At 27.7% G+C, this 26,508-nt stretch overlaps 3 protein-coding genes and 1 long non-coding RNA gene across 10 annotated transcripts; 2 read left to right on the top strand and 2 right to left on the bottom strand.

The window, feature by feature from the left end:
* The first annotated feature begins 1,547 nt into the window (after positions 1–1,547).
* LOC410165 (RNA-binding protein Nova-1) lies at positions 1,548–18,106 on the top strand. 6 transcript variants are annotated; one of them, XR_003304681.1, is made up of 6 exons: positions 1,548–2,187; positions 3,738–3,884; positions 3,983–4,140; positions 4,488–4,839; positions 4,923–9,523; positions 15,542–17,957. XR_003304681.1 is itself a non-coding variant. In XM_006564768.2 (6 exons), the coding sequence occupies exons 1-6, from the start codon at positions 2,070–2,072 to the stop codon at positions 15,554–15,556; spliced, it is 1,245 nt and encodes a 414-aa protein (XP_006564831.1). In that variant the 5' UTR covers positions 1,556–2,069; the 3' UTR covers positions 15,557–18,106. The 6 variants fall into 6 exon arrangements, 5 of the variants coding, with proteins under 5 accessions (XP_003250531.1, XP_006564831.1, XP_006564832.1 ...); XM_006564768.2 differs by having other exon boundaries at positions 1,556–2,187; positions 4,923–5,377; positions 15,542–18,106; XM_006564769.3 differs by lacking the exon at positions 15,542–17,957 and having other exon boundaries at positions 1,556–2,187; positions 4,923–5,377; positions 5,448–9,805.
* A 1,336-nt stretch (positions 18,107–19,442) lies between these two features.
* Positions 19,443–21,844, bottom strand: LOC411088 (probable maleylacetoacetate isomerase 2). The gene is made up of 5 exons (XM_016912216.2): positions 21,651–21,844; positions 21,265–21,316; positions 20,927–21,075; positions 20,633–20,837; positions 19,443–20,550 (listed from the first exon to the last, which is right to left on the bottom strand). The coding sequence occupies exons 1-5, from the start codon at positions 21,666–21,668 to the stop codon at positions 20,321–20,323; spliced, it is 654 nt and encodes a 217-aa protein (XP_016767705.1). The 5' UTR covers positions 21,669–21,844; the 3' UTR covers positions 19,443–20,320.
* Positions 21,845–23,590: 1,746 nt separating this feature from the next.
* On the top strand, positions 23,591–25,227 carry LOC102654054. 2 transcript variants are annotated; one of them, XR_003304703.1, is made up of 3 exons: positions 23,591–23,656; positions 24,776–24,896; positions 25,022–25,227. It is a non-coding gene; the product is annotated as an uncharacterized LOC102654054 (long non-coding RNA). The 2 variants fall into 2 exon arrangements; XR_410062.3 differs by lacking the exon at positions 25,022–25,227 and having other exon boundaries at positions 24,776–24,944.
* On the bottom strand, positions 24,349–26,244 carry LOC552413 (scaffold protein salvador). Its single transcript, XM_016912444.2, has 7 exons — positions 26,054–26,244; positions 25,764–25,840; positions 25,578–25,705; positions 25,274–25,507; positions 24,977–25,198; positions 24,600–24,905; positions 24,349–24,512 (listed from the first exon to the last, which is right to left on the bottom strand). The coding sequence occupies exons 1-7, from the start codon at positions 26,142–26,144 to the stop codon at positions 24,422–24,424; spliced, it is 1,149 nt and encodes a 382-aa protein (XP_016767933.1). The 5' UTR covers positions 26,145–26,244; the 3' UTR covers positions 24,349–24,421.
* Between the last annotated feature and the right edge of the window lie 264 nt (positions 26,245–26,508).

The following is a 26,508-nucleotide window of genomic DNA, read 5'->3' as shown; positions in this document are numbered from 1 at the left end:
GTGTATAACATATAGCATCGTTTGCCAATAGATTCATACGGTTATTTGTAATGTAAAATAAATTTTTTTATACCTAATTAAATATTATTTGATCATTGCATCTTTGAACTTTATTTTTCTTGATAATGAATTATTAGTTAAAAGAAAAATATATATATTTTTCTTTTAAATAAATTTTTGAAGTGAATTGTTATAAATCCGATTTGCAATGTATCAGCAACATGAGCGCGCAATTGGTATTAGAAAACAATGCCCACGAGTTTCAACCATGACTGTATTGTTTCTGTTCGTTGCAAAAAATCTTTTGCCTTATAATAGAATACTTTGATCGTATTTATTGATAACGTAATATTATTAATTTAAATGGATAAAATATTCTGAAATAAGAAAAATAATAATATTTTTTAATTAACATTTTGAATATTTTTTAAACCATAAAATTGAATCATATTTTGTATTGAATTTAAAACAAAAAGAATCACATTTTTAAACACGTGATTCATTACAAACCAATAGCGCACACTATCTACGTTCTTTCCCCAGATAAGACTCTTAAAAATATCTCTTTCTTTATGACTTTAACTTATGCATGGATAAAAATATTCGTAAAGAATATATACATATATGTACTTACATTGTGTACGCGTGAATGTGATATATTCTATGATTTCACTTTCAAAGAAAAATGGTTAAAATGATATAAAAAAATAATATCCTTTTCAACTTTGTTAATATTATTTTCATAATTTCATTTCAGTAGTGTTAATAACTAATTTGACAAAGAGAAAATTTTGGAAGATTTTGCAATATATCAATGATATTTTATTATAATTTGATCTATATTTGAATATTGAATATTGACGATATGTTAATATAAACCATCATATGATTCTATAATGATTTTAAATCATATGAATTTATTTATACTTATTGATAAAAAATGATCTTAATATCATATTTGATAAGCGATCGTACTTTTAAAATCATCGTTAGGAAATCAAATGCATCTTATTCACTTGCTCATGAACTATGATGTCATACTGCAGTGCGCACCAACGACAACAAGATTAATGTCCTTGACAAGAAAAATATTTCTATAATATAATAAATGTTTTTTTCTTATTAGTAATAATATTTAGTTCAATGTTATAAAATATGAAATTTAAATTAATATCTTTTACAAAGTGCTCGTATCACTTGAAGATACGTACGATAAATGCAACATGCCACAGTAAGTTGCAACTGTAACTGTATGATGCTTAGCAGTAAAATCAATCGATAACAATTCATTTAGTTAACTTTGATTTACAATAAATTAGTTACGATATATATTAAAAACTGTTTAATACGAAAATTATTTATTATGAAATGTTTGAATTAAATTAGAAGAATTTATAAAAATGGGAAAGAAATGCAATAAATTATATAATATAACGCTAAATATTATTATTGTCAATTGGAAGAGACAATTATCCAAAATACAGATCAATAAAAAGGATAAGTGAAACATGAATGAATGAATGAGTAATGAATCTCCTTCGAATTCTAATATTTCATTGAAAGATTAAAAGATGCATGAATGTAAGGGCCCAAAGTAAGTCGCCCCTAGTTTAGGTTGAATAGTACGTTCCTGCACAACGGAGCCCGCGAGGGCTGGTGAGAAGAAGAGAGATATACTAATGATCAGAATTGATAGAAGAGTGACAGAGATAGCGAGGGCGAGAGAGGAACGTGAGGGCCGAGGCACACCATCGAGTATCAACCAGCTGGTTGGCAAGGCAGCCGCGAGCAGTCGCCAGTGAGACGCGGTACCCCGCGAGGGCTTTCGTCGTTTGTTCGTTCGTCTATACGTGTGTCTATATGTCCGTCATCTCCCTTCCGCTTAAACCTATCGTGGTCGTGCGTACGTTCATTCGTTCGTCCGGTCCGTGTGTGGTGCGTCTCCCTTCGCTTGCTTTCAACGACACTTGCCACCGGTCGCGACTATCGTCTCTGTATCAAAGTACATCTCTGTCTTACTCTATCTCTCTCTCCTCGTTTCTCTTGGCGTGCCCGACTGAAAAGACAAGATGGCTGCCGACTCAGGAATGGAGACGTGTCCCTCCCCGGAGATTGCAGACTCCAGGAAGCGGCCGCTGGATTGTGACGCGGAAAATGGCGCGACGAAGAGATCTCATTACGGATCAGGTATTTTAATTGCGTGTTGTCAATCAATTTTCTTGATTGTCGCATAAGTTTCCTTACATACCTTTACCAATGTTCCTATACATATACGAACGATAATGTACACTCACAATGATTTTCTCTCTCCTCCTTCACCTCTCTTTTTCTTTCTTTTTGCTCTCTTTTTCTTGCTTAGCGTTCTTTACTCTCTCACACGTCTTTGACAATCTTGTCGCTGCTGTTGACACAGCGATCGCTCGCTCGACCGTTCTCTTTCGTTTCCCACTTCGAACGTGTATACGAAGGCAAGAACGTGAACACGGTGCACCGCACAGCGGTTCGCGCATCCTCTCGTGCCACGTCTCCTTCTCTTTTCCGTCTCTCATCTCTTTATTTTCTTAATTTATTCACTATCTTCTCTTTAATGTCATAAACGCGACTTCATACGTGTTATCTATAACAGTGTTTTTTCGTTGACGTTCATTTTATTATTGTCAACGTCAGCATTGTCACCATCGTTTTCGTCTTCGTTGTCACCCCCCACCCTTCTATCCTTCTTCATCATCGTAATCATCAACATTGTCCTTATTTTCCTGCTTGTCTTCGTCGTTATTGCTGCTGTCATCGTGGTCGTCATCGTCATTGTTTCTACGTGGGCGACTGTGCCTGTGAACGTCGTTAATGGAGAATCGTTGCTGCGGTGGCTGTCGATTATGATCCGTGACTCTGCAACTTCGTCTCTGTCGCGCCCGTTTCATCATTTCAACCACTAGCTTCGCAGCAAGAAGTGGCCTATACCTCGTTCCATTTGTACGCATATTGTGTACTTTTCTGCTGCATTCTCGTAGTGCAGTGCCGCTGTTGTCGCAAAAGTGGCATACTAAGGAACACGCTGCTACCCGTTGAGTGGCAGTTACTAGGATGTGGCGTATCGGTGAGTTGTCAGGCACACCGTTCCGCTGCCGAGGTTGCGGGTCAAGGTCGATGCGAAGCGAGTGAGCGCACAGGGCTTCCATCTGTCAAACAGCTGTTTGCCTTCAACGCATCGAAACTTTGTCATTCTACATTATACTTCCTTATTCTTCGTTCACCGATTACGCGACACTTTTTCGAGGCTCGTACTGCGTGTTCATTGGTATCGGTCTTTCTGCGCTCGCGTGTCCGTGAGTACGCATGATTTCGCGTTTCATCGTTTTAGAAACCAATCAGAAATCACAAGTTTTATCATGAATATCGGAATAACGTGTTATTTGATAAAAGAACATTGTAAAGTTATATGTGAGCTTTAATAATAATTTAAATTCAATAATAATGATCTATTTTATAAGGATTATGATCGTCATTAAAAAATTTGGTGTTTCTAAATGTGTGTGCATTTTATTGAAATTAATTTAATGTTTTTCTTTATTTGCTTATACTAATAAATTTTTTTGTTGAATTGTTTATATAACTTAAAAAAATTAATTTTTTAATGATCTTGTGTATTCTGTCTATCTATATTAATCCATAATTTGTGTATTAATATTATCTTTCATGCAATTAATACAATAATTATATAATTTTATATTTTACAGGGGGAGATGGAACATATCATCTCAAAGTATTGGTCCCTGGAGTGGCTGCTGGAGCAATCATTGGAAAAGGAGGAGATACAATTGCCCAATTACAAAAAGATACAGGAGCTAGGGTCAAAATGTCTAAATCCCATGATTTTTATCCAGGTATGTTGAAAACATTTACTTATGCTATATCTATTATTAAAAGATACATATAAAGATATATAATTTATTTATACATAATTATTTTATATGATCTAAAGGAACAACAGAGAGAGTATGTTTAATTACGGGCAGTTTAGAAGCTATAATGGCAGTTATGGACTTTATTATGGATAAAATTCGTGAAAAACCAGACCTTACGTTGAAAACAACAGTAGATTTTGAATCAGGAAAAACTACTGCAGAAAGGGATAAACAGGTATAAAATTTCTTATATATTTTATGTATATTATATTAAATTAATATTTAAATTTATATTAAATTAACATTTCTATACTAATATTATAATAGTATGTGATTTATAATACATTATACATTATAATATATTATGTTAGTAAAATTTTTTATTATTAAGTAACATCTTATTTTTGTTATCAATAATGATAAATTAAATATATTATATTTATTAGAAATCTATAATAAGAAATGTTTTTTTATGTATATATATTATATATATTGTATATATCGCATTATATTGTATATTGATTGTAATCAGAAAGAATAGAATTTCTTTATTTAGATATTATAATTAATATAATATTTTAGGTAAAAATTTTAGTGCCTAATAGCACTGCAGGAATGATAATAGGTAAAGCAGGAAATTATATTAAACAAATAAAAGAAGAGTGTGGCTCATATGTTCAAATAAGTCAGAAAGCAAAAGATGTATCTTTACAAGAAAGATGTATAACAGTAATTGGAGAAAAAGAAAATAATCGTAATGCATTAATGATGATATTAGCAAAAGTGGCAGATGATCCACATAGTGGTACATGTCCAAATGTTAGTTATGCAGATGTTAGTGGTCCTGTAGCTAATTATAATCCTACAGGTAGTCCTTATGCTCAAGCACCTACAAGTACTCCTACATACACCTCTACAGCTGGCATTAATACAGGTGAGATAATAAATAATATAAAAAAAATCTAACAATTGTAAATTAAAAATGCGATGTTAATAAATTATCACTTGTATTCACAGTGAGTCTCTTGAATGGTGCTGGATTAAGTTTGAACTTGAATTTAGGAGCTGCTATTACAGCGGGTACAGCACCAGTGACAACGCAATTATTGGAACATATAAAATTAAATTTACGAACGGCAGGTTTTTCCGAACCTGCTGCTAGTGAAATTTTATCTGCTATTGCTACACTTGCTAAATATAATCTTCTTGGAATGGGAATTGGAATGCCTTCTAATATGAGTTATCTTGGAAATCCTATGGACAGCACTACAACTGCAAATGGTTCGAATAATAATGGTGGTGTATTTGGGCCAATTGGAACAGTTCCTACTCTTGGATCTACGTCTCCTACACCACGTAATACACTTGACAGATACGAGCCCTTTGATCCATTCAGACAAAACAACACAGCTGCCAGTGCTATTCATCTAAACAACAATTCATTTGGCCTTGGCACTAACCAGTTATCACTTGTAAGTAAGAGTCCTACACAGGTAGACGCCAACAACAAGGAGACCAAGAAAGTAGACATAGAAATTGCAGAGGTTATAGTGGGAGCTATTCTGGGACCCGGTGGTCGTGCCCTCATTGAGATTCAGCACCTAAGTGGCGCCAACATACAAATCTCTAAGAAGGGCATGTTCGCTCCTGGTACCAGGAACCGCATAGTGACTATCACGGGTTATCCTAATGCAATTGGCACTGCTCAATATTTAATTGAGCAAAGGATCAGTGAAGAGGAAGCAAAACGAGCACGTCAGAATGCCCTCGCCAATATGATCCATTGATTTCAAGTACAGCACTTTTGTTCATCCCCATTATTGAGCTCCGTTATTCATCTTTCCACATCTTGAGATGATGTTTACGGTAGCTCTCTCTTCCCTTCTTTAAACTCTCGTCCACTATCACCTACCACCCGTTGTCATCTGTCGCTACATCACTATAGCGCTTGCATTATCACATCACTATTCATGCATTCATCATGGTCAACATTTATCTATCTTTTAAGATTATTATAATATATAAATATTATATGTTATATGATAACTACTACAATTGTTCTGTGATACACCACGTTACGGGGCTTTATCACAAATAACACACGTACCACATCAGAGTCACATAATATATCTAGTTGTATGGTATAATAGGATATTGAAAGAAGCATGATAAAATTATAATTATATTAGAAACGAAATGGCACAATTTGGCCATAGTTGTTCTTGAAAAATCGAGACAACAATATTATATGGGTAATTGTTTCGTTTCATAAAAATGAATCTATTTTTTTTTTTTTTTTTTATATATATAGGAGCATAATCTTACTATTAATGCGAAAGATATTTTTAGTTAGAAGATCATACAGAACTCACAAATTGAATGACTTTAATCTGAAATATTAATATCCTAATGTATCGCGCAAGTCAAATTCTATTCATTTTCACAAAATAATATATTGCAATTATTGTATTGAACTGTTCCTTGAACTACGAAATGATTAGGCTGTTTGAGCGAGTTTTTTGCTCATAGTTAACATAATATTGAGCGAATTTTCTTCTAAGTACAGAGTAATACCTTGGCAAAACCAAAGATCTTACATTTGTAAAGCAGAAATAACTTGGCTGGAAGATAAATATACAAAGGGAGAGCTATTCTATATATAAACATATATTTATATATTTACAATGCTGGCTGGTCCAGCTAAATGATAAACATAATACTTTATTGCCAAGTTTTATTCTGAATCCCAAAGTCTTTATTTCTCAAAATCTTCATCCAATTATTACATCGTGTAGTATTTAGATTAATGTACTCAGAAATATATAAACATCGAGTCTCATTCTTCTTTATTCATATCTTAGGAACAGAGAAATCATTTTATTAAGATATTAGGATAAGAATTACTCGATTTATCATTGGATCAAAACGCGATCCTTTCGAGTAATATTTCAGTATGGTTGCAATGTGCTGCACATTAAAAGTTTTGTCTAATTATTTTTAGTTTCAAGGCATATCAGTTGAATACAATTTTATATTTCATGACACTTCAAACTAAAAGTTGTGACATGAAAAATTTTTTTTGTCATTCCTTTACATTATATAATTATTTTTGTTACATAGAGATATTTATATTTATATACAACCATTTTCAATAGTTTAATTGTGGAATATTGTTTGAGAAAAATATTCTATTTTCTTCTTTAGTGTTTTCATTTCTTTTCTATGCAACGAGATAAATATCCTGAAAATGAAGTAAATTACGATTTCTGCATATATATAATATTCACTTTTATATAAAAATTTATATAAAAGTTTATTACGGTCAGCATATGTCATACATCCTTGGGTTCTGTATGATACTGCTTTATGTGGAATTCTATTTAAGCCAACCAAATCTTTGACAGATTTTTAATAACTGCACTTTGACGTTGAATCAAATTTTTAGATAGGGAATGGATTTTAGCTAGAAACTTCGTTTATGTTGATAATTATCAATATCATAAGTAACAGAATAAATAGCTTATATTTCATTGCTAGATAAAAAAGAGGATACAGCATCTATTAATAACAAACGTTTCAAATCATTGTTTTTCTTTTTGGGGGGGTAGGTATTAGGAAAGGGTGATATAAGGGATAGGCGGTAATCAATAATGGGTTTAGTTAAAGTATCTGAAAACGTTAGCTGTAGCGTCAAATGAAATATATAAGTGTACATGAGTACAATTCATAGCTGGAGGCGCTGGCTCACCGCTCTTTAAAAATAACTTGTATATTCATAAATATCGCATAACATGAGTAATAATATATTACACACAGAGAGAAAAAGAGTAAATATATATATTATATATTATATTATATATATAATATATATATGTATATAAAAAAGATGCATATATATATACATGAAAAGTTTGAATTAGATTATTAATAAAAGAGAATTCATATTATCTAAAATATAAATGACATATATGTGTATATTTATATGTATATATATATACACATATATATATTCTATATATATATATAAATATATAAATATAATATATAAAAGATATAATATAAGTAATGAAATGATATTATAAACATTGTTGACAAAATATTTGCGTCCGCGTACGTAAAACATAATTTTATGTTTATTCATAAATTGTATGTGAACTATTATTGATTAAACTTCACTGTGTTGCCCAAATACATTGAAAAAGAAGTCACAGATATGATGAAGATGCAAACTATTATTATATTGCTGTAGATAGATCTATTCAAAGAAACTTTAATAGAACATGTTACGAACGTCACGTGTACCATTAATTTAATTTATAAATCACTTTATTTTAATAGCGATCGTGCTATTAATATTAATGGCAGCATAATATTTCTTTATTGCATCCGCATATGCAGTACTTTTCTTCGTTAATTAATACGTATCATCACATTAGATCTATCATTGGCGATTTATCGATTTTATCCTATCGTCACTTTCTCTCTATTTCTATTTTATAATTCACATTTTCTGACTGCCGGTAGGCAGTTGTGTTCCAATTGACTCATATAAGTGAGGATTTTCAAAAAAAAAAAAAAAAAAAAAAATGGATTTTATATCTCGTTCATTTATAATACATCGATTCGTACATTTGTCATTTGTGATGCTCATTAAATATATTTGTACTAAGATACCTAAATCTAATATTGCACTAAACTCGTACAAATAGGGAAATTGAAAATGAATTTACATTTGATTTAATTATCAAAAATTTTGATATATTTTGTGCTTGTTACAAGTAATTTATTATAGCGAAGTGAAGTAAATTTTTACCTCATAAAATATTTCTCCTATTAATTTTTTTCTTTTTTTTTTCTTTCTTTTCTTTTTTTTCTCTCTTTTTTTAAATTTTTCTCTCTTTTTTTACGAGAAGACAAATATTTTTTATCTTATGTTCTTAAAATTATAACGTTTCTAATGTTATCGATCAGAGAATAACAATCAAGACTTTTTTATTTTATTTGCTGTAATCAAAATCAAAAAAATCAAATTATCTTTTTTCGATTCAGAGTCTAAATTCTGTTAAACTTGTAATATGCACATTAAAGTAAAAAAAAAAAAAAAGGAATATATATATATATGAAAATAAGAAAAATGAGAATAAATTTAAATAAATTTTATTCATAAATCTCTAATACAAATAAACAACTTGTAGGTAGCAAGAAATAATTAGATTAGGTTACAGTTTTTCTCAGTAAACACATTCCTTAGTAGAACAGATTATGTATAAGGCTAGCTGTGATGGAGTTATGAGTGAGAGAGAAAGAGAGAAAAGTAGGATGAAAGAAGGAGATATATAAATATTCATCAGCTACCAGTACGTAAAAAAATTGCCACAATATGTTAATAGTGTGTAAAATATAAAATTTATTTGTGCAGGGAAAATAACTCGGTGATGTAAAGATTCATCAAGGCAAGGAAGATGGATGCGTTTTATTCGCAATGATAAATGACGATGTCGATGTTGAAATGTGCATTTCTATCAGAATCAAATGTCATAATATCAATTTTCCAATGTTATCACTTGGAACATTCGAAAAAAAAAAAAAAGAAAAAAACAACTCTCCTTGCATCAGCGGTAAGAAAATTAAGCGATAAATGTGTTAAAAGCTAATAGAGATAAATCAATCTAATATAAGTACTATATTTCCTTTAGCGATTAATATGCATCTATATACAATATTACTATTTTATAAATATTAATGTTTATGGGGCTATGTGTACTGGTTCGTATGTGTTCAATGGTTAGAGGATGTATAACGCAATAGGATAAAATTAAATTATTCGGAACATTGAGTCGTTGATTACGATTGATGCAAAAAATTTCCATTACAAAAAAAAAAAAAAAAAAAAAAAGAAACGTCCAACGAGAGAAAGGATCGATCGTATATATACGTTTGTTCTGATTGTTTCAATGTTGACAGATACCTTTAGAGAGTTTACTTGTTATTATTGTGTTAAATTTTATTGTCGCATGTTGGACGATTGTTGTCTGAAAGAAAAGATATGCAAAATACCTCCATATAAAGTGGCAAAACAGTATTGGTTGGCCAGTCTGTGTTACCTACGAGTTGTTTAACAAGAAGAAGAATCGTTAAACAATTTAATGCCGGCAGTCGCCACATATTTAGAAGAATCTTATTTCATATGACGCTTTGTTTTGTACAGTTCGAGATATTTCATTCGATCATTCTTCTAAAAAAGGGTATAAACACGGCGCGAAAAGAATGGTCATTGCGCGCCATGGATAGTTGTACACGATTACTAAGTATAGATGTGTAGATAGTGTCTTAAATCTCTTGTAAAAGTCGTCATTACAGGTTCAACGTTTTAAATCAATAATCGATCGATTTAAAAAAAAAAATAATAATAATAATAATAAAGAAAAAATAAAAAAAAAATAAAAAAAATATTTACAGAAATAGGTAAAGAAAAAAAAAAAAAAAAAAAAAAAGTATAATTATACTCTCGCACGTGGAGACGTAGTAGTGTAGTAATCAGGGAAACTGTAGGAATTGCATTGACTCGCCTCAATTCTAATATGAACTATTGTTACAGTAACTATAATTGAATTTGACACACGTTGCCACAATAGAGTGGCTTGCGTGTCACGTTACTTGGCTGTGTGTGCTAGGCTACATCGTAATTCATGTTCCATCATCCATCACTCCACTCGCACAGACTCCATTTACCTGTATAGAATGCAAATAAAGGGGAAGGGATAATAAAAAGGGAAAAAAAAAATGTAACGATGATTTATCATTAATTACGTTCATTATATATATATGTATATAATATATATATAATACATATATATATATATATGCATATATATATATTGAACAAAATGGAAAAAAAAAAGAAAAGAAAGATCGATATATACATATTTGATAACAGAGAAAGTGAAAAAAAAAAAAATGAAAAAATTTTTCTTCGCATGACATTCACATACTCCACCCAATCACTTTAGTGCCATATTGATATCCCATCAGCCACACTTGTTGACGTTTTGACGGTAGAACGTGTTGTTAAAGATGTGTATATTCTGCGATTATGCAGGCTGTTTTGAATAAAGTCGGAATACGTTTATTTCCCATTACATATATTAAATCGTTACAAAGTATTATGAAACACACCTGTATATGCTTATTTAGTTTCTGCAGTGTACAAAGAATCGTTTTACAATTATTGAAAGATTTTAACTATCGATTATCACAATGACGAGAGAGAGAGAGAGAGAGAGAGAGAGAGCGAGAGAGAACGAAAGAAAGAGTGAGCGAGCGAGAGAGAGAGAGAGCGAGAGAGAGATTTATATATCTATATATGTATATATATATATGTATATATTAATATATACATATATATATATGAATATATATGTATATGTATTGATTGCAAACTCTAAGTTCGAACTTCTTATTTTATGAATAATACATATATTCTAGAAAACAAAATTTTGTAAAAAATGCAACAGTTTCTTAATCGAGAGCAATGTATTTTCCAAATTTGTAATTATTGTTGACAAGACAGAAAAAAGCTATTTTTTATTTTATATCGCATATTTTGGACATTTGGTGTTGAAGCAAGTAGAAAAAAATTTTTAAAAATTGCCACAAGGAAAAATTCAAAAATTAGGAAACTAGAAAAAGGATGATAAAGTATGATAAATAATTTTTTTTTTTTTTTTTTTTTTTTTTTTTTTTTTTTTTTTTCGATTTTTAAACCATTGTTTCTAAAGAAACGTTGCATTTGGATGCTTTAATAAAGATGTTATTCTCGGAAGATTCTTTTAACTGCCACTTGTTGCAATTGTTCGCTATAATCAAAGATTTAAACGATAGAACAAATTAACAATAGTCAAAGGAAATATAAAAAATTGATGTAAAATACCATTTATTAAGAAGTATTAATATATTAAGAGATACGATAATAGATATCATAAAGAAATGATTAAAAAAAAAAAAAAAGAAAAGATAAAACTAAAGAAGATAAAGAAATGATAATAATAATTGATTGCATTGCATTAATTGACAATAGAGCAGAATTAATTATTATAATATGTAGAGAACAAAGAAAGACAAGCTCTGTCTATAACTAATAATTAAACAAATTCTTCTTCAACATTTAACTTCTTCTTCGCCAGATGTTTCCACTTCAAATACTGTTGTATATTATGAAATTTTCAACCGCTGTATTGTTGCCGCTGTTTTGTATACAATCGTGTCGTATTAGAACATTATCCGTAAAATCGATTCCGCGATATTTTTGCTTTTTTTTTTTTCTTCTTCTTTAACTTCCGTTTAATGCTTCCTCTTCTGTTTTATTCAATCCATTTGATTAAAAATTTCACGATATACCTGCATTGCAATGCCCTTAAACAGAACAGAATAAACAAAGGAATAAGATACAAGATAAAAGTGAAAAGAATATAAAATGAAAAAAAATAAAGAAAATAACACGTGGCTGTAAATATTTTATATATATATATATATATTAAAAAAAAGAAATATATATATAGAGAGAAAAAAAGAAATCTATCTATTATAGAGATACGCGTGGAATTAATCGAAAAAAGAGGCTTTTATTTTTATCTAAAAAATAAAAGATGGACGATAATTGAACATATAGCGAGACGAGAATTATAATTGAACGAGTTCAAAATAAAAAAAAAAAAAAGAAGAAATATCCTGACTTTAGTCGATTTTAGTGCATATAGTATTTACCGATAAAGTATTAAATCTCGCGCCATTGATACGCAATACAAATTTCGATCGTTCAGCCCGCACTGTGTCTTCTTCTGTATAAATAACCAGAACGCTAAATTCGCAATTTTCTGATATATCATTGTACAATCAAAAAAAAAAAAAAAAAAGAATACCCCACTTATAAAGCAAAATATATAAAAAAGACAAGAAAATAAGAAAAGGGAAGCTTTTTCTCCGCGTATATAAAAATTGAACAGAGAGAAACCAGCAGCCTCGTTAGTGTATTCAAAATAGCAATGCATACCGGTATATATAAATCTGTTAAAAAAAGAAATCGCGGTTAATGACTGAATATCTGAGAGAAAAAAAAAAAAAAAGAATTAATTCGAAGAATATTTAGATTCAGAGCGAATATAATCGAGAAAGAATTTATCCGAAAGATAAACTTATTATCGAACGAAACAAAACAAAACAAAACAAAAAAAAAAAAAACAAAAAGAAAAAAAGTAGAAAAAAAGGGGAAAAAACGAATTGTGGGTCGACTGTAATAAAAAAGAGAGAGAGGCATATTTAAACGACTAGATCATTCGTTAAAAATATAATTAAGAGGGTTGTACAAAAATGTATGTAATGTTATTTTATTGGAAGTGAGACTTAGAGTTAGACTGTTAATACATGGTATATTATTTTGGGTAAGCATATGTAAAAAAGAAAACGATTAAAAAAAAAAAAAATAATGAAGAATAATGACGAAGAACTTGGATGAGATCGTTATTGTTGAGATAGAAGTAGCACATAGCAGCTCGGGGATTATAATGATGATGATGAGGAAGAGGAAGGAAAGAAAAAAAAAAACTATTAAGTACCTTGTTGAATATAAGTAGATTAATAATCGCTAAGTCGCGAAGAAAAAAAAAAGATAGTGCACCGCGATGGTGCATGTGTGCACATTCATGTTCATTAAACAACTTGTCGTCATTTTACACACACACACACAAACACATACTCATACGCATATGCATATGCATACATTGATACATACAGAGGGACATTGTACACTTGTATAACGCGAAATGTTGCATGCCTATACACGCAAAATGAAGAAAGATTTAACAAAAAAAAAAAAAAAAAAAAAAATAATAATAATAATGAAAATATTAATAGAGGGTTTTACGCGAAACGCAGTGCCGCGCGTTGTGCTTTACCTTTTTAAGGATCGTATCCGAATTACGATACCGGTTACATTAGATGAAATAAAATAGCATTATCTTCCACAAAATATTTCGAATTTCAAGAGCAGCTGGCTGCGAAAAAGGTACCATAGAGAGATTCGTTCGTCATTGATGGAACACGATCACAAGTATTGTACCTTACATTCCTTTGGCTATAAAATATAATAGTAAGAACATGACGACCGTGTGCATCGTGCGCTTTATGAATCATGCAATTATCATACGGCAAAAAAAAAAGAATAGAAAGAAGAGAGACAGATAAAAAAAAAAGAAATAGAGAAAAATATAGAAAATTGGGGAATTCATGCGATTAATTCATTAATTATAATCGGAAAAATTTTTCAATTCGATTTATGAATATGATATACGAATATTCTAATTTCATTAATTGACGCACGCATTACACGGTCGATCATTAGTTTTGTTTTTTTTTTTCTTGTTTGTTCATTTCGTCAGAATATATATTAAAAAGAGGAAACGGTAAACAAAAAAAAAATAGCGAGCGAAATTGTATTTTTAATATATATCTGTATAATCTGAATATATATATATATATATATATATATATATATATATATCTATACATATATATATATACATATATATATTCAGAATATATATATATTTTCTGGAGTTTCGCCACTAAAAAGGATATTGCGATTCAGCTTCGCAAGGAATTTTAGATATAATTATCGAGAAGGTTATTATCATTATTATAATTATTATAATTATTATCATTATTATGAAGAATATAGCGTGTTCTCTTAAAGTGAAAATTTATATATATGTGTGTGTGTGTGCGTGTGTATATATGTATATATATATATATGTACATACATACATACACATACACACACATATATATATTTATACACACTTCTAAGCGAATAAGAACGAATAAGAAAAAGAAAAACTACGGAGTTGAGAATTATTGAGAATCATCTGAGCGATATATTAGAAAAGGAATATGCACGTATTTGAATACGTGTGTCGATGCGCATCGATTGTTCGTGAATTGTTTTGTCACAATCTTTTCCAAAAAAAAAATTTTAAAAAAAGAAAGTAAACAAAAACAAAAATTAATAGGGAAATGTCGCGTGTTGCAGCTCCGCTGCATCCGATTACTTGATGAAAAATGCAACAGGAAAATAAGTTTAACAACAAAACACATTTTTGTCCCTGCTTAAGACTTCCTTCAAACAAACGAATGTCATATTGTATCGAGCACAAAAAGCTGCGTTACGTTTCTTCTATATAATTCTACATTCAATTGTATTTTCGCGAAAGAATTTTTTCTTCAATTGTCACCTCGGATTTGTAAAAGCCAAAAAAAAAAAAAAAAGGAAAAAAAAATATGCTTCGATTTTTCGATATATATGGAAAGAAGCGACTATTTTGAACCTATTTCGATTTTTTTTTTTTTTACACGGATAAGTTATTATCAATATTGAAAATGAAATGAAATTAGAAAAAAATTTGATCGAGTCGAGAGTTTTTCTCGACTCGTATCGATAGGAAAGTGAGTTTTAATATATTTTTCTTGTCGATACGACGAGAATACATTCAATAAATATTTCTTTCTTATATTTAATTTAAAAAAAAAAACATAAAAAGAATAGAAATAAAAACGTATATTTATGTTTATTATTATTATTCTAGGCAAAATTTAAATAACGAATCAACAATCGGAAAATCAAAGTGAATCCGAGATGTGCGGATCGATAAACGCAACGACAAGCGAATATGCATCACGGCTTGTAAGCCTAAACGTGAGAAAAAAACACTCTTAGTTTTTTTAATCGATCAACGTGAAAATAATTACAATTTTTTATTTAATAATTTTTTCTTGTTATTTAAAGTTTACTTAGAGTATACCCGAAACCGTGACCTCTTGGGCATCACTATGATTGTTACTGATGAAGTATATATTATACTATATATATATATACATATATAATATATATGTATATATATATACATATAATTAGTTCACAGCATTTGAATTTACTCTAAAATAATTACTTTACACTCTAACCACATTTATTTGCATCCATAAATTGTTATTCTTTCATCATCAGAGTTATTCCATTCAATGTTAAATAATTATAAATATTAAAAAAAAACATAATATATTAACTATTTTCACTCATGAAAAAGCATCGTTACCTGTATGACAAGTGACCATAAGAGCATAATAAACAATCGCTCATTAAATGCATTTTGTTGTTCTTCATTTCATGACCTGGCCACATGTTCCATCCATCTACTCCATCGATCCATCCATTTGTCCATTCAATGTCGCTGTATGATCGTCATACGCATTCTTTTCTACTCTTTTTTTTTTTCTTTTCTTTCTCTTTCTCTTTCATTCACCCAAGACGTGATTATCCGAGTATCACGGAAACTTTTTATTATATTAAAGTTATCTTCTCTTTTTCTCTTTCTCTCTTTAATCTCCGTTAATTTCTGACAATGGCATCCAATGAACTCCTGTGCAATTGTAATTTTGTCGAAATTAGGAAGGTTCAATCATTTGCGATCTATCAACATATATATATATATATTCATATATTCTATTCGCATTTGACCACGGTCCAATTCTGTTTGACTTACGATGAAGCCTTCCAAATTTTGATAGAAAGTTCACGAGAGATGAAACGTCCTTTATTAAGTGGTAGCATGCGTACCTGTAAATACAATGATGTACAATTTACGCGATCTCTAGGTAAGCTGTTCGACTAGTCTATAAGTTTTTTTATAATGTATCTACGTACACGAACGGAAACAGGAAAAACAGGAAAACAGATGCGTTTGTATTGCGATGTTAAGTAACGTGTTAATCTCAATTCTTTGGTTTATCTCGTGTTTTCTGCAAAGACGAGTTAAACCGAAGGAAGGATCGTGCGAGTATAATTCCATAGATATTTTCAAAAAAATATATATACATATACATATATATATATATATATATCGAATGACAAAAGAGCGCAGAGATATTATTAAAATCAAATTAATATCACCGTCATTCTATTATACTCGTTTTAACTATCTGTCGATTCTATCGCGAACTTTACTGTTGCTGTTGTTCTTGTTTTAAACGTATCCTTACGTTCGGAATAGCATATCATTCTGAGTATACAGTACCAGAAGAACTGGAATTATGGTTCTCGGTGCATTTCGTCAGCGTACAAAACAGAAAAAGATGCTGTTCTTACTAGTCAGTATAGATAAGGGAATGTATTTTTTTACACGATTGATTTGTAATAAAGATATTAAAAATGAAAGAAAACTAATCCAGTTTAGATAGAGGAAATATGAGAACGCTTGTTATTTGAAAAAAAAAAAAAAAGAAGAGAGAACAAAGATGAATCGATGAAACTTTTGTAAAGCAGAGATCAACGATTTTCCTTTTTTTTCATTTCTAGTTTATTTAGCTAAATTTCTTTCAGTTTTAAATTTTCGTCTATTGATTGGAGCATCTTGCAATGGAACAAAATTTGAATATATAAAACTTCTTCACCAGGTAAGTTGTATATTCTATTTTCTTTCCTTTATTTTTTTTGTACTCATCCATCTTTTATTTTTGTTTTTTCTTATCTTATGATATTCTATTATATCTTTCTTAATAAATCAATTATCAATTGATACAGTCAAAACATATTTTTTATTCGAATAATAAATGCACATTCACAAGTGTATTTATAGTCTGTTGACAGCGTTTCTTAGTTTCGCATCTACAAATTAATATACATACACTATGACACAGAATTTATTATTCTTCATAAGCAATAAACGTACATAATTCATTTTCACTTACAAAATATCTATATGCATATCATGCCGGTGATTCGTTTTTTGTTTAAATTTTCATGAAGTATCGTTTGCATTCGTTATTATTATACACACATACTCGCATTTGCTTCTTCTATAAAGTTTCTCACGCATCCTTTTATAAATGTGTACGTAGCTCTATCTAACTAAATTCTACTTAGGACCATCGGTAAAATGAACTTCTAAACATTATTGCCTTTAGTTCATCCCACTATACAATGATTCTATGTTGCGTTTTTTTTTTTTATTAATTTGTTTGTAAAACAAATATTTATTATTATTACTATTATTATTAAGTACTTTCCTGCTTCTGACTCTCATATATTCACAAACAAGCTAATAATGAAAAAGTTGTGTATGCTAAAAGTAGAATTTTTAGTTTTATACATAAAAGAAAAAAAAAACTATTCTCTAGAGAAATGGAGAATTAATTGTTATCGCATCAAAAATGAAATTATTATTAGATGCATAGATATTTGTACAATAATTCCTCGAATTTTTCTTATATATTATCCTATATTAAAGATAGATCAATGATTTCTTTCACTTGAAACATAATTTTCCACAAAAATTATCCATTTCTCTTTCTTCTTTTCTTTAATATGTAATTATTATAAGAATAACAAATATCATGAAGATTACAAAAAAAAATTTAGACTATTCTTCATTATGATCACGACACTTCATTAATATTCATCACGATCTTACATCATATATTGATCAAATGTTTCACGATACACTTTAATAACGAAAAAAATCGATGAAGAAATAAATATATTTTTTGTGCGATTACGCTTGAAGAGTAACGCTTGTTTGCATTCTTTCCTTATGCATTTTTCTATAACGTCTATAACTCTGTAAAACTTGCAATACTTGTTGAAATGATCAGCCATCTCGAAAATCTAACAATCCGGTTTTCTGTATGAAATACTTGAATTTATATTATGTATAAAAATTATATATATATTATTATCTAATCATATCACTTGTCATTTGTATAATGTATACAGTTAAATTTAAAATATGTTTCAGTTCTTATTTTCGCTTTACATTAGAATATAAAATATAAACGATTTCTGCATACAATTAAATGGTTGCATGAAGAAGCATGCAAACAAACATCTCCTTCATTTTTATATAGTACGGTATTCAATATTTTAAATCAAGAATAATTTTTACTTTCGTAGAAAGTAATGATAAAAAGGAACCCGGCAATAAGGAACAATGCCGACATTATTGACAAGTTTACTACACGATTCTGTTTTGTCTTGACATTTTTGTTATATAATAAAAGTATTCTCCATGTATAAAATTACAAAATATATAGAAGTTATATAGATGATACAATAAAAAATGTATCTCTATATAAAGATTACTCTTTGCAAAAAATATATTGTAAAGTTTTAGTTGTGCTTAATATTAAAACAAAAATATTTTAAATAATTTTATTAATTATCACTTTTTATCATTCAAATAAAAATCGCATCAAATTCTTCAAATACAATTTTCTTCAATGGAATGTTTAAAAAATGATTATAATTTTATATACCTTATGAACATGTATTATAAAATCAAGTACTATCATTCTATTTTTCAACGCTAAAAAAATATATAAAATTTAATTTCATTAAAATTTTCAAATTATTTACTTATGATATACTTTACAAAAAAAAAAAAAAACGAAACATATTCAAAAAGATATTTAAAGATAAAGCTTTAGAAAAAGAAATTTGATTTGTACTTTTTATTTCTCGATATTATTACGGAGTTTGAGCAGATTGCATTCCCTTATTACACGTTTCCTCTTCTATTTATTCAATGTGTGAGTATGTGTGTTTGCGATGTTAAATCTGCTACTTTATACTCGGTAAAGAATTTCAAGTTATATTTAATATTATTTAATAGCAACACTTTTCCTTAATCTAAGCAAGCTAAAAATAATTGAAAAATTATATCATTAAAAGTGTATAAAAAGTAAACTTTTGATTTCAGACAACAGAACCTATTTATAATAGGTCAGTACATTTTACAAAATAATATTGTAAGTATCGTACGAAGAAGAATTTTGTTAATTTTGATTTTTTATATATAAAAATTAATGAAAAAATATAACAAAATTAAAAAGGCCAACATTTTTATCCTCTGAATAAGTACAGAAATGGAACAGTGTTTTTTACCTGAAATAGATAGCATATCATGCAATTTGATTTTGATAAACAACTAAAAGTTATTATAGAATTCAATATTCTATTTTACACTGTTTACCATTTCAATACTTAAACGTAGTTCATAAGTGATAAAAGGTGTAATACAAAAATATGTGTATAGTATAAAAAAGAAAAAAAAAAATAAATATTTATATAAAATATATGACAAATGTTTCTACAAAATGAATAATAATTTCAATACATTAATATACAATGTATAATTATAAAAAAAGAATTAATATACATATTATCATCTTGTTTTGTTATAATTATATATTAGTAACTTTTTTGAAAGTAAAGTTGCATCACCTTTTGCCACTATAGAACTACACCATATTAGACCACTTCTCTTCCTGCTTCCAATAAATTAAAAGAGGAAGAGAGTGGTCTGCCTTGCTTGCTACTTGGTTGCCTCTGGAGGGCAATCAGGCTGATTATTTGGATGAGCAGCAGTAAAAGCTGGATGATTTTCTAAATGACGGTCTACCCTTAAAATTGTTGGAAAAGGTCGTAAATCTACAAGAAACCTTCTTGCATTAAATATCTGCGGTATTAAGCAACAATCTGCTAATGTGATTTCATCACCCACACAATATTTTCCTGCACTTGATGACAATAATTTTTCTACAGCTGAAAAGTAATAATATTAATTATATTTATATCAATATATTGCTGAAATTATTTTTATTTTCATTATATTCAATTTACATACCTGTTAAACCTCTAGTAATCCAATGTTGTGCCCATTCCTTTTTACGTTCTTCTCCAACATAAATCAACACAACTAAATTTTGTAATGGTTGAATACCACTAGCAATAACTTCACAAATTTCTCTGACACGTGCTCTTTTTACTGGATCTGCAGGCATTAAAGGTCGATGTGGTCTGGTTTCTTCTAAGTATTGTAAGATATTTAACTGCAATGAGAAAATTTTCATCTTTAATATAATCCTTGATATCACTAAATAACATAAAGAAATATGAATATGAATATTTATATACTTACAGATTCTATTAATGTGTGATTGTCAATATGAAGTGCAGGTACCTGCTCCATTGGATTAATCTCACGAAATTCATTAGAATGTTGTTCTCCACCACCTTTTATCAAGCTAACTGGTTTTATATCATATGGAATTTCTTTTAAATTCAATGCTGTTAAAAAAAATATATATAATTTTATATAAACATCAAATATACATGTTTAAAAAAAACGAAAAAACTTTAATTTTATTTCTAATAAGAAACTTATTTTATTTTTAAAAATAAAATATTGTGAAATTTTGATAAATTCTGATCTTTTTATTTATTATTTCCAAAATTTAGCGAATATTTTTCACTCACCAATTCGCACTCTCCACGAACAAGAACTCCGCCAATAGGAGTAGAGTATTGGCTAAAAATTCAGAAAAAGAAACGAGATAAATACTGCAACACATTTTGCGATGTTTACTGGCTTCAAATGGCACGTTGACGGAAGGTATACATACATTAGTTTTATTTATCTAAGACCGGTGAAATATAATCAGATTTAAGAAAAGAATAAAATAATAAAGATAAGGAACTACAAATGAAATTAACTAATGATTAATAAAAAAATGCATTTAAAAACAACAGGATTTTTTAATCGAACGTTTAAAGAAATGATCTCGTTGCAAATAAAGGATTGATAATATGAGTAAGACTGTAATAATGTCGGATTCAATGTATTAAAATGTTAATTTGCTTACCTTTCCCATAACGGACATCTCGTCAGGCTTTGATGGACGGATTCGCCTGCTTAATGATCTTTGTCCGATTATTCGAGACGACGCTGTGGCTCGCGAATCTCTTCGAAATTATTCGGTATCCGTTCAACGCGCGAAATCACTCCTCCCTCCCCTTTTATTCGATTGCCAGACATCCCATTCCACTGTCTCATTCCAGTCTAGGGTTCACACAACCAATCACAATCCACTTTCCGATAGGAAACAGTGCTGTATAACAGGAAAAACCTTGAAGATTGATGTATGCATAAAATTTTACAACTTTATGTATTTCATGATTTTATAAATTATTCTATCTTAATCTGTACAAGAATCTAATTTATAATTTTCAATTCAATTTACGACGAAATATTTATATTCATATTTTTCTTTATATAAATAAAAATAAATTATCTAATTGTATCTAATTATTCAAAATTACAATCTTGTTTTCATCAAGAATAAGAATAATCTATCATATGTATATTAATAAGAATATAAAATGTAAAACCTGTACACATGTGCGTATATACATTAATATCAAATTATAATTCCGATATATGAAGGTTAATGTGAAAACACATCAGTTAATTTTTAATTATATTTTATACTTATTTTAAAATATATATAATTATATATGTTTATATTATATATATTTTTTTATGTAATAAATAATAAATCTTTCTTAATATTATATTGTGAAATAATTGCGAAAACATAAAATAAATATGTATAAAAATATTTTATAATATTAAAATTAAATTTAAAAAAAAATAAATAATATTAAATATTTCTTTATTAAAATCTAAACAGAATTTTTAAAAAATTAAAATATGTATATTAATTTGCAATCATAATTATGATAACTATATTCTATTTTATTTTCGTATTGTTATTTTGCATTTTTATAAAGTATATTTACAAAGTATTCTTTCAATAAAACATTTCTAATTACATTATTTTTAATTTTTAATGAATTTATAATTAATACTAATTAATTTTAATTAATATTAAATTTTATGTTCACTTTTTAATATCACACAATATATTCGTAATATAATAATGTATATTTTTTTAAACTGCTATTATTAAAATATATAGAAAAATATAAAAATATATATATGTACTTCATATAAAATTACAAAAATATATAAAAAAACGAAAATATTTATATAAAATTAACACATATAAAATATATATACAATATATATAAAATACAGAAAAATACATTTTGTATATATAAAATATATGTATTACGTACAAAAATATATAAATTATTATCTCCTTTTTTTTCTTTATTCAAAAGTCTTTATATTTTAGTCCATAATATTTATCATTAATATTGTTATAATTTATATAGTAGATAAATATAGAAGAGGAATAAAATAAAATAGAAAAAACAAATAGGTTAAAAATTATAAAATCAGCGCCATCTCTAGAATATTACAAATGGATAAACATAAGGTAAGAAGAATAAATAATAAAAGAAGGATAGGGATATTGCAAGAATTAACCTTTAACGCCATCTATCGAATAATAAATATGTTTGAATTTTAAGTTTGAACTTTTCCAAAAGATGGTGTTATTTGTTCATTATTTTTAGAAAAATATTTTTAAAAGATTATTTATTTTCGATACTTATTTTTTTTTATTCTATTTTAAAATTCAAGAAGTGACACTGATGGTTAATTTTTATTATATTTCTAATCTCCGATTAATTTATTTTTCTTATCTTATATTAATTTCATTTATACGATACTCTGAAGATGGCACTGATTTTTATTCTATTTTTTTGTTCTTCTCTTATTATTTGCTTTCATCTCTATATATTCAATTGTAATAATAGAAATGCTTGTTATCACTTACAAATCAAAAAATGAAAAAGATATAAAATTTTTTCTTTATAATAAAAAAAAAAATAATGATTGTTATGTATATATATAAATTTCTATATTTATTTACGTCATATAATATAAACATATTAATATTAGGTAAGAAATGTAAATTTAATTTACTTAATTTTGTTTTAAGAAAATATTTAATTTTTGTAAACATTATATATTGTATATACATTATATCATAAATTATATCTTATATATGCATGTTTACATAATTTTAAATGATATGATAGAGAAAAATTATAATATATGATTAGAATGATGTTTTGTCAAAAACAAATTTTCATTTTTAAAAATTAAGATCATTTTCGAGTATAATATATATCTCTTTTATATATAATTATGATTATTATAATATGTTGAAATTATTATTATAATGATATCTTACAATCAAAAAAACAAAATTATCCAAAAATTCATCAATATTTAGCTGGAATTTATGCATTTATTGCATGGACTGCTGCTACATATATGTTTTATCTATCAATGAAAGAATCCTTATCTACAACTCTAAGACAAAATATATTATTTTAAGTAAAATAATTTAAATATTATTCAATAATTTTATGTAAAATAATTTGAATTTTAAATTTTTGTAGAGCAAAATTAGAGAAAAATTAGAAAAATAGAATATATAAAAATTAATGGATTTAGTATAAATTCTGATAAAAAAATATACCAATATGAAAATTCAAAATTAATTTAGTTTTAAGTTATAATAAAATAGATTTTTATCACAAAAATGTTTTTATTAAATTCAGTTTACTAACAGTAAGATCTATAAATATAGTTTAATAACTTCTTTTTATTTGTAGAAATTATTTATAATATATAAACTTTATTTTAGGTAGAGATTATTTAAGGTAGAGATTGTCTTAAGGCAATTGCCCCAGAAGTTTCTGGATTTAATTCCTTTAATCTTTGTTCCATTTCACATAACAAAGCTGACCTAAAAAATCATATAAATAAAAATCACATAGTTAAAAAATTTATAATATATTATATACCAGAACAAAAAAAATATAAGTTAACAAACCTATATTCTTCATATCGCATGACAACTTCTTCTAATTCTTGTTTATATAATCTAGTAAGCATAGCATTAAAACAATCAAGTTCTGGTAAACGAAAAAGTTCCCACCGTAATTTACGATCTAATGCTACTGATGCTCTACTGTATACATATAACCAATGAGGTATTTCTTCATTAAGGTATGGATTAGCTGGAACTAAAACACTGTGGGAGTGAAAATGTGTATGGCGCGGTGGTGATACAACACGTACTGCTTGTACTTCATGAGGATAACATGGATGCTCATATTGTGCTTGCCGTGTAATATGACTATAAATAATATAATTTTTTTATAGAAGTTATAATATATACTTTTAATTTTAAATTGCTATAAAACCTACTTAACATAATAAACACCATATTCTGGTGATTCTATTCTTTCCCAGCCTGTAGGTAAGCCTTCTTTTTCAAGAGGATGAGACCAATGAGTAGTTTTTGTATTGTGATCTATATAATATTTTCTACCTCTAAGAGTGAAGTCTACAGACCATCCAGGAGGTAAAGGAAGTTCTTCTTGTTGTTCGTTCCTAGAACTTGATCTTTCTGAATGGCAACGACTATATCTTAAAAATACAAACATAAACAAAATATGCATACTTTTGATAATTTTATAAATCTTAAGTATAATACTTTTCTACCCTGTATTTTGACGATATGCAGAATGATTATATTCATCATAACCTGAATCAATATCAAAAGGTTTATAAGGTATTTGCGGTGTTTGAACTCGATCTAAATGATATTCAGATCCAGCATATTGATTAACATATGTATGAGATATAGCAGGTGAAAGTCCAGAATGATACATTGGAGTTGCAGTACGAGATGAAATTCCATCTCTTGTACTAGTATTGACAGAAAGACTGGCAAATCTAAATGAATATATTGTAAATTTTATTTTAATTTTAAATTATTATTAATATATTTTAAAAGATAAATTACCTTTGTGCTAAATCTGGTACAGAACTATTGGGAGTATATTTTCCTTCATGACTTCCTAAACCTACTGCACTCATTGTTGTCTTAGTATTTCCAAACTTTTGTACCATACTGGGTTGTTGTGGAATAGACTACATAAAAATTATTTGTTATTTATATACAAAAATTATACACACAATTGTTATTTACCATAGATGTAGGAATAGTTGAATGATTATTACGATTCCTTGTTCTTCTATTTGGTTCAGTTGTCCATACATTAATAACTAAAAGTAAATAATAATTATAAAAAAATAAACTATATTTTATTATTTGATATAATATAATAATAATAAAACAAGTAAAACAATAATAAAAAATAATAAATAATAAAAAAAAGAATATAAAAACTATTATATAAAAAATATTATCAATAAAAAAATTTGTTTTCTATAAATTAAATTCTAAATATGACACAATAATACGTAATGATATCTTACTTGGCATTTCAGGTGGAGTTTCTTTTTTAACATATTTACCAACAACTCCTTCTTTAATTGTTCTTAAATCCTTATTTTTTCGAGACAACATAATGGAATAAATATTTGATCGAACGACAAACCAATAAATCTTCGATATTTATAACCTACAGTCACGATATTATATTCGTAAAACTAATGAAAATATATTCCAAATGTATAATGATGTGGTCAAAAATAACAAATTATTCATTTTATATATTTGTATAAATTTGTTTTAATAAAGATTCAAAGATTATTAAAAATTTCTTAACTAAATTATGTACTTGTCACATGTATGTCTTTTCATAATATGAACGTTCGAAAAAAAACTGTTTCAATTGACGACGCTTTAGATATATCAACAATTTATAATATTAAACTTCGTTTTTAAATTTTTTTGTTCAATCAAACAATTTTTTGTCAATTACTTGAAA

The sequence above is a fragment of the Apis mellifera genome, linkage group LG5 (assembly GCF_003254395.2).
Source record: "Apis mellifera strain DH4 linkage group LG5, Amel_HAv3.1, whole genome shotgun sequence".
In the NCBI taxonomy this organism is placed as follows: Eukaryota; Metazoa; Arthropoda; class Insecta; order Hymenoptera; family Apidae; genus Apis; species Apis mellifera.
The sequence above is the reverse complement of the archived record's forward strand: the minus strand, read 5'-3'. Positions and strand labels throughout refer to the sequence as shown.

Excerpts from the sequence above, each read along its gene's own strand:
- LOC410165 (XM_003250483.4), top strand. The coding sequence starts at position 2,070 with ATGGCTGCCGACTCAGGAATGGAGACGTGTCCCTCCCCGGAGATTGCA. Across the intron at positions 3,885-3,982 it reads ATCCCATGATTTTTATCCAG|GAACAACAGAGAGAGTATGT; the intron begins GTATGTTGAAAA and ends TATGATCTAAAG. Across the intron at positions 4,141-4,487 it reads CTGCAGAAAGGGATAAACAG|GTAAAAATTTTAGTGCCTAA; the intron begins GTATAAAATTTC and ends ATAATATTTTAG.
- LOC411088 (XM_016912216.2), bottom strand. Across the intron at positions 21,076-21,264 it reads TTCGTGGAGAGTGCGAATTG|CATTGAATTTAAAAGAAATT; the intron begins GTGAGTGAAAAA and ends TTTTTTTAACAG. Across the intron at positions 20,838-20,926 it reads ATCACACATTAATAGAATCT|TTAAATATCTTACAATACTT; the intron begins GTAAGTATATAA and ends TTCTCATTGCAG.
- LOC552413 (XM_016912444.2), bottom strand. The coding sequence starts at position 26,144 with ATGTTGTCTCGAAAAAATAAGGATTTAAGAACAATTAAAGAAGGAGTT. Across the intron at positions 25,199-25,273 it reads GCATATCGTCAAAATACAGG|ATATAGTCGTTGCCATTCAG; the intron begins GTAGAAAAGTAT and ends TGTATTTTTAAG. Across the intron at positions 24,906-24,976 it reads TATGGTGTTTATTATGTTAA|TCATATTACACGGCAAGCAC; the intron begins GTAGGTTTTATA and ends TATTATTTATAG.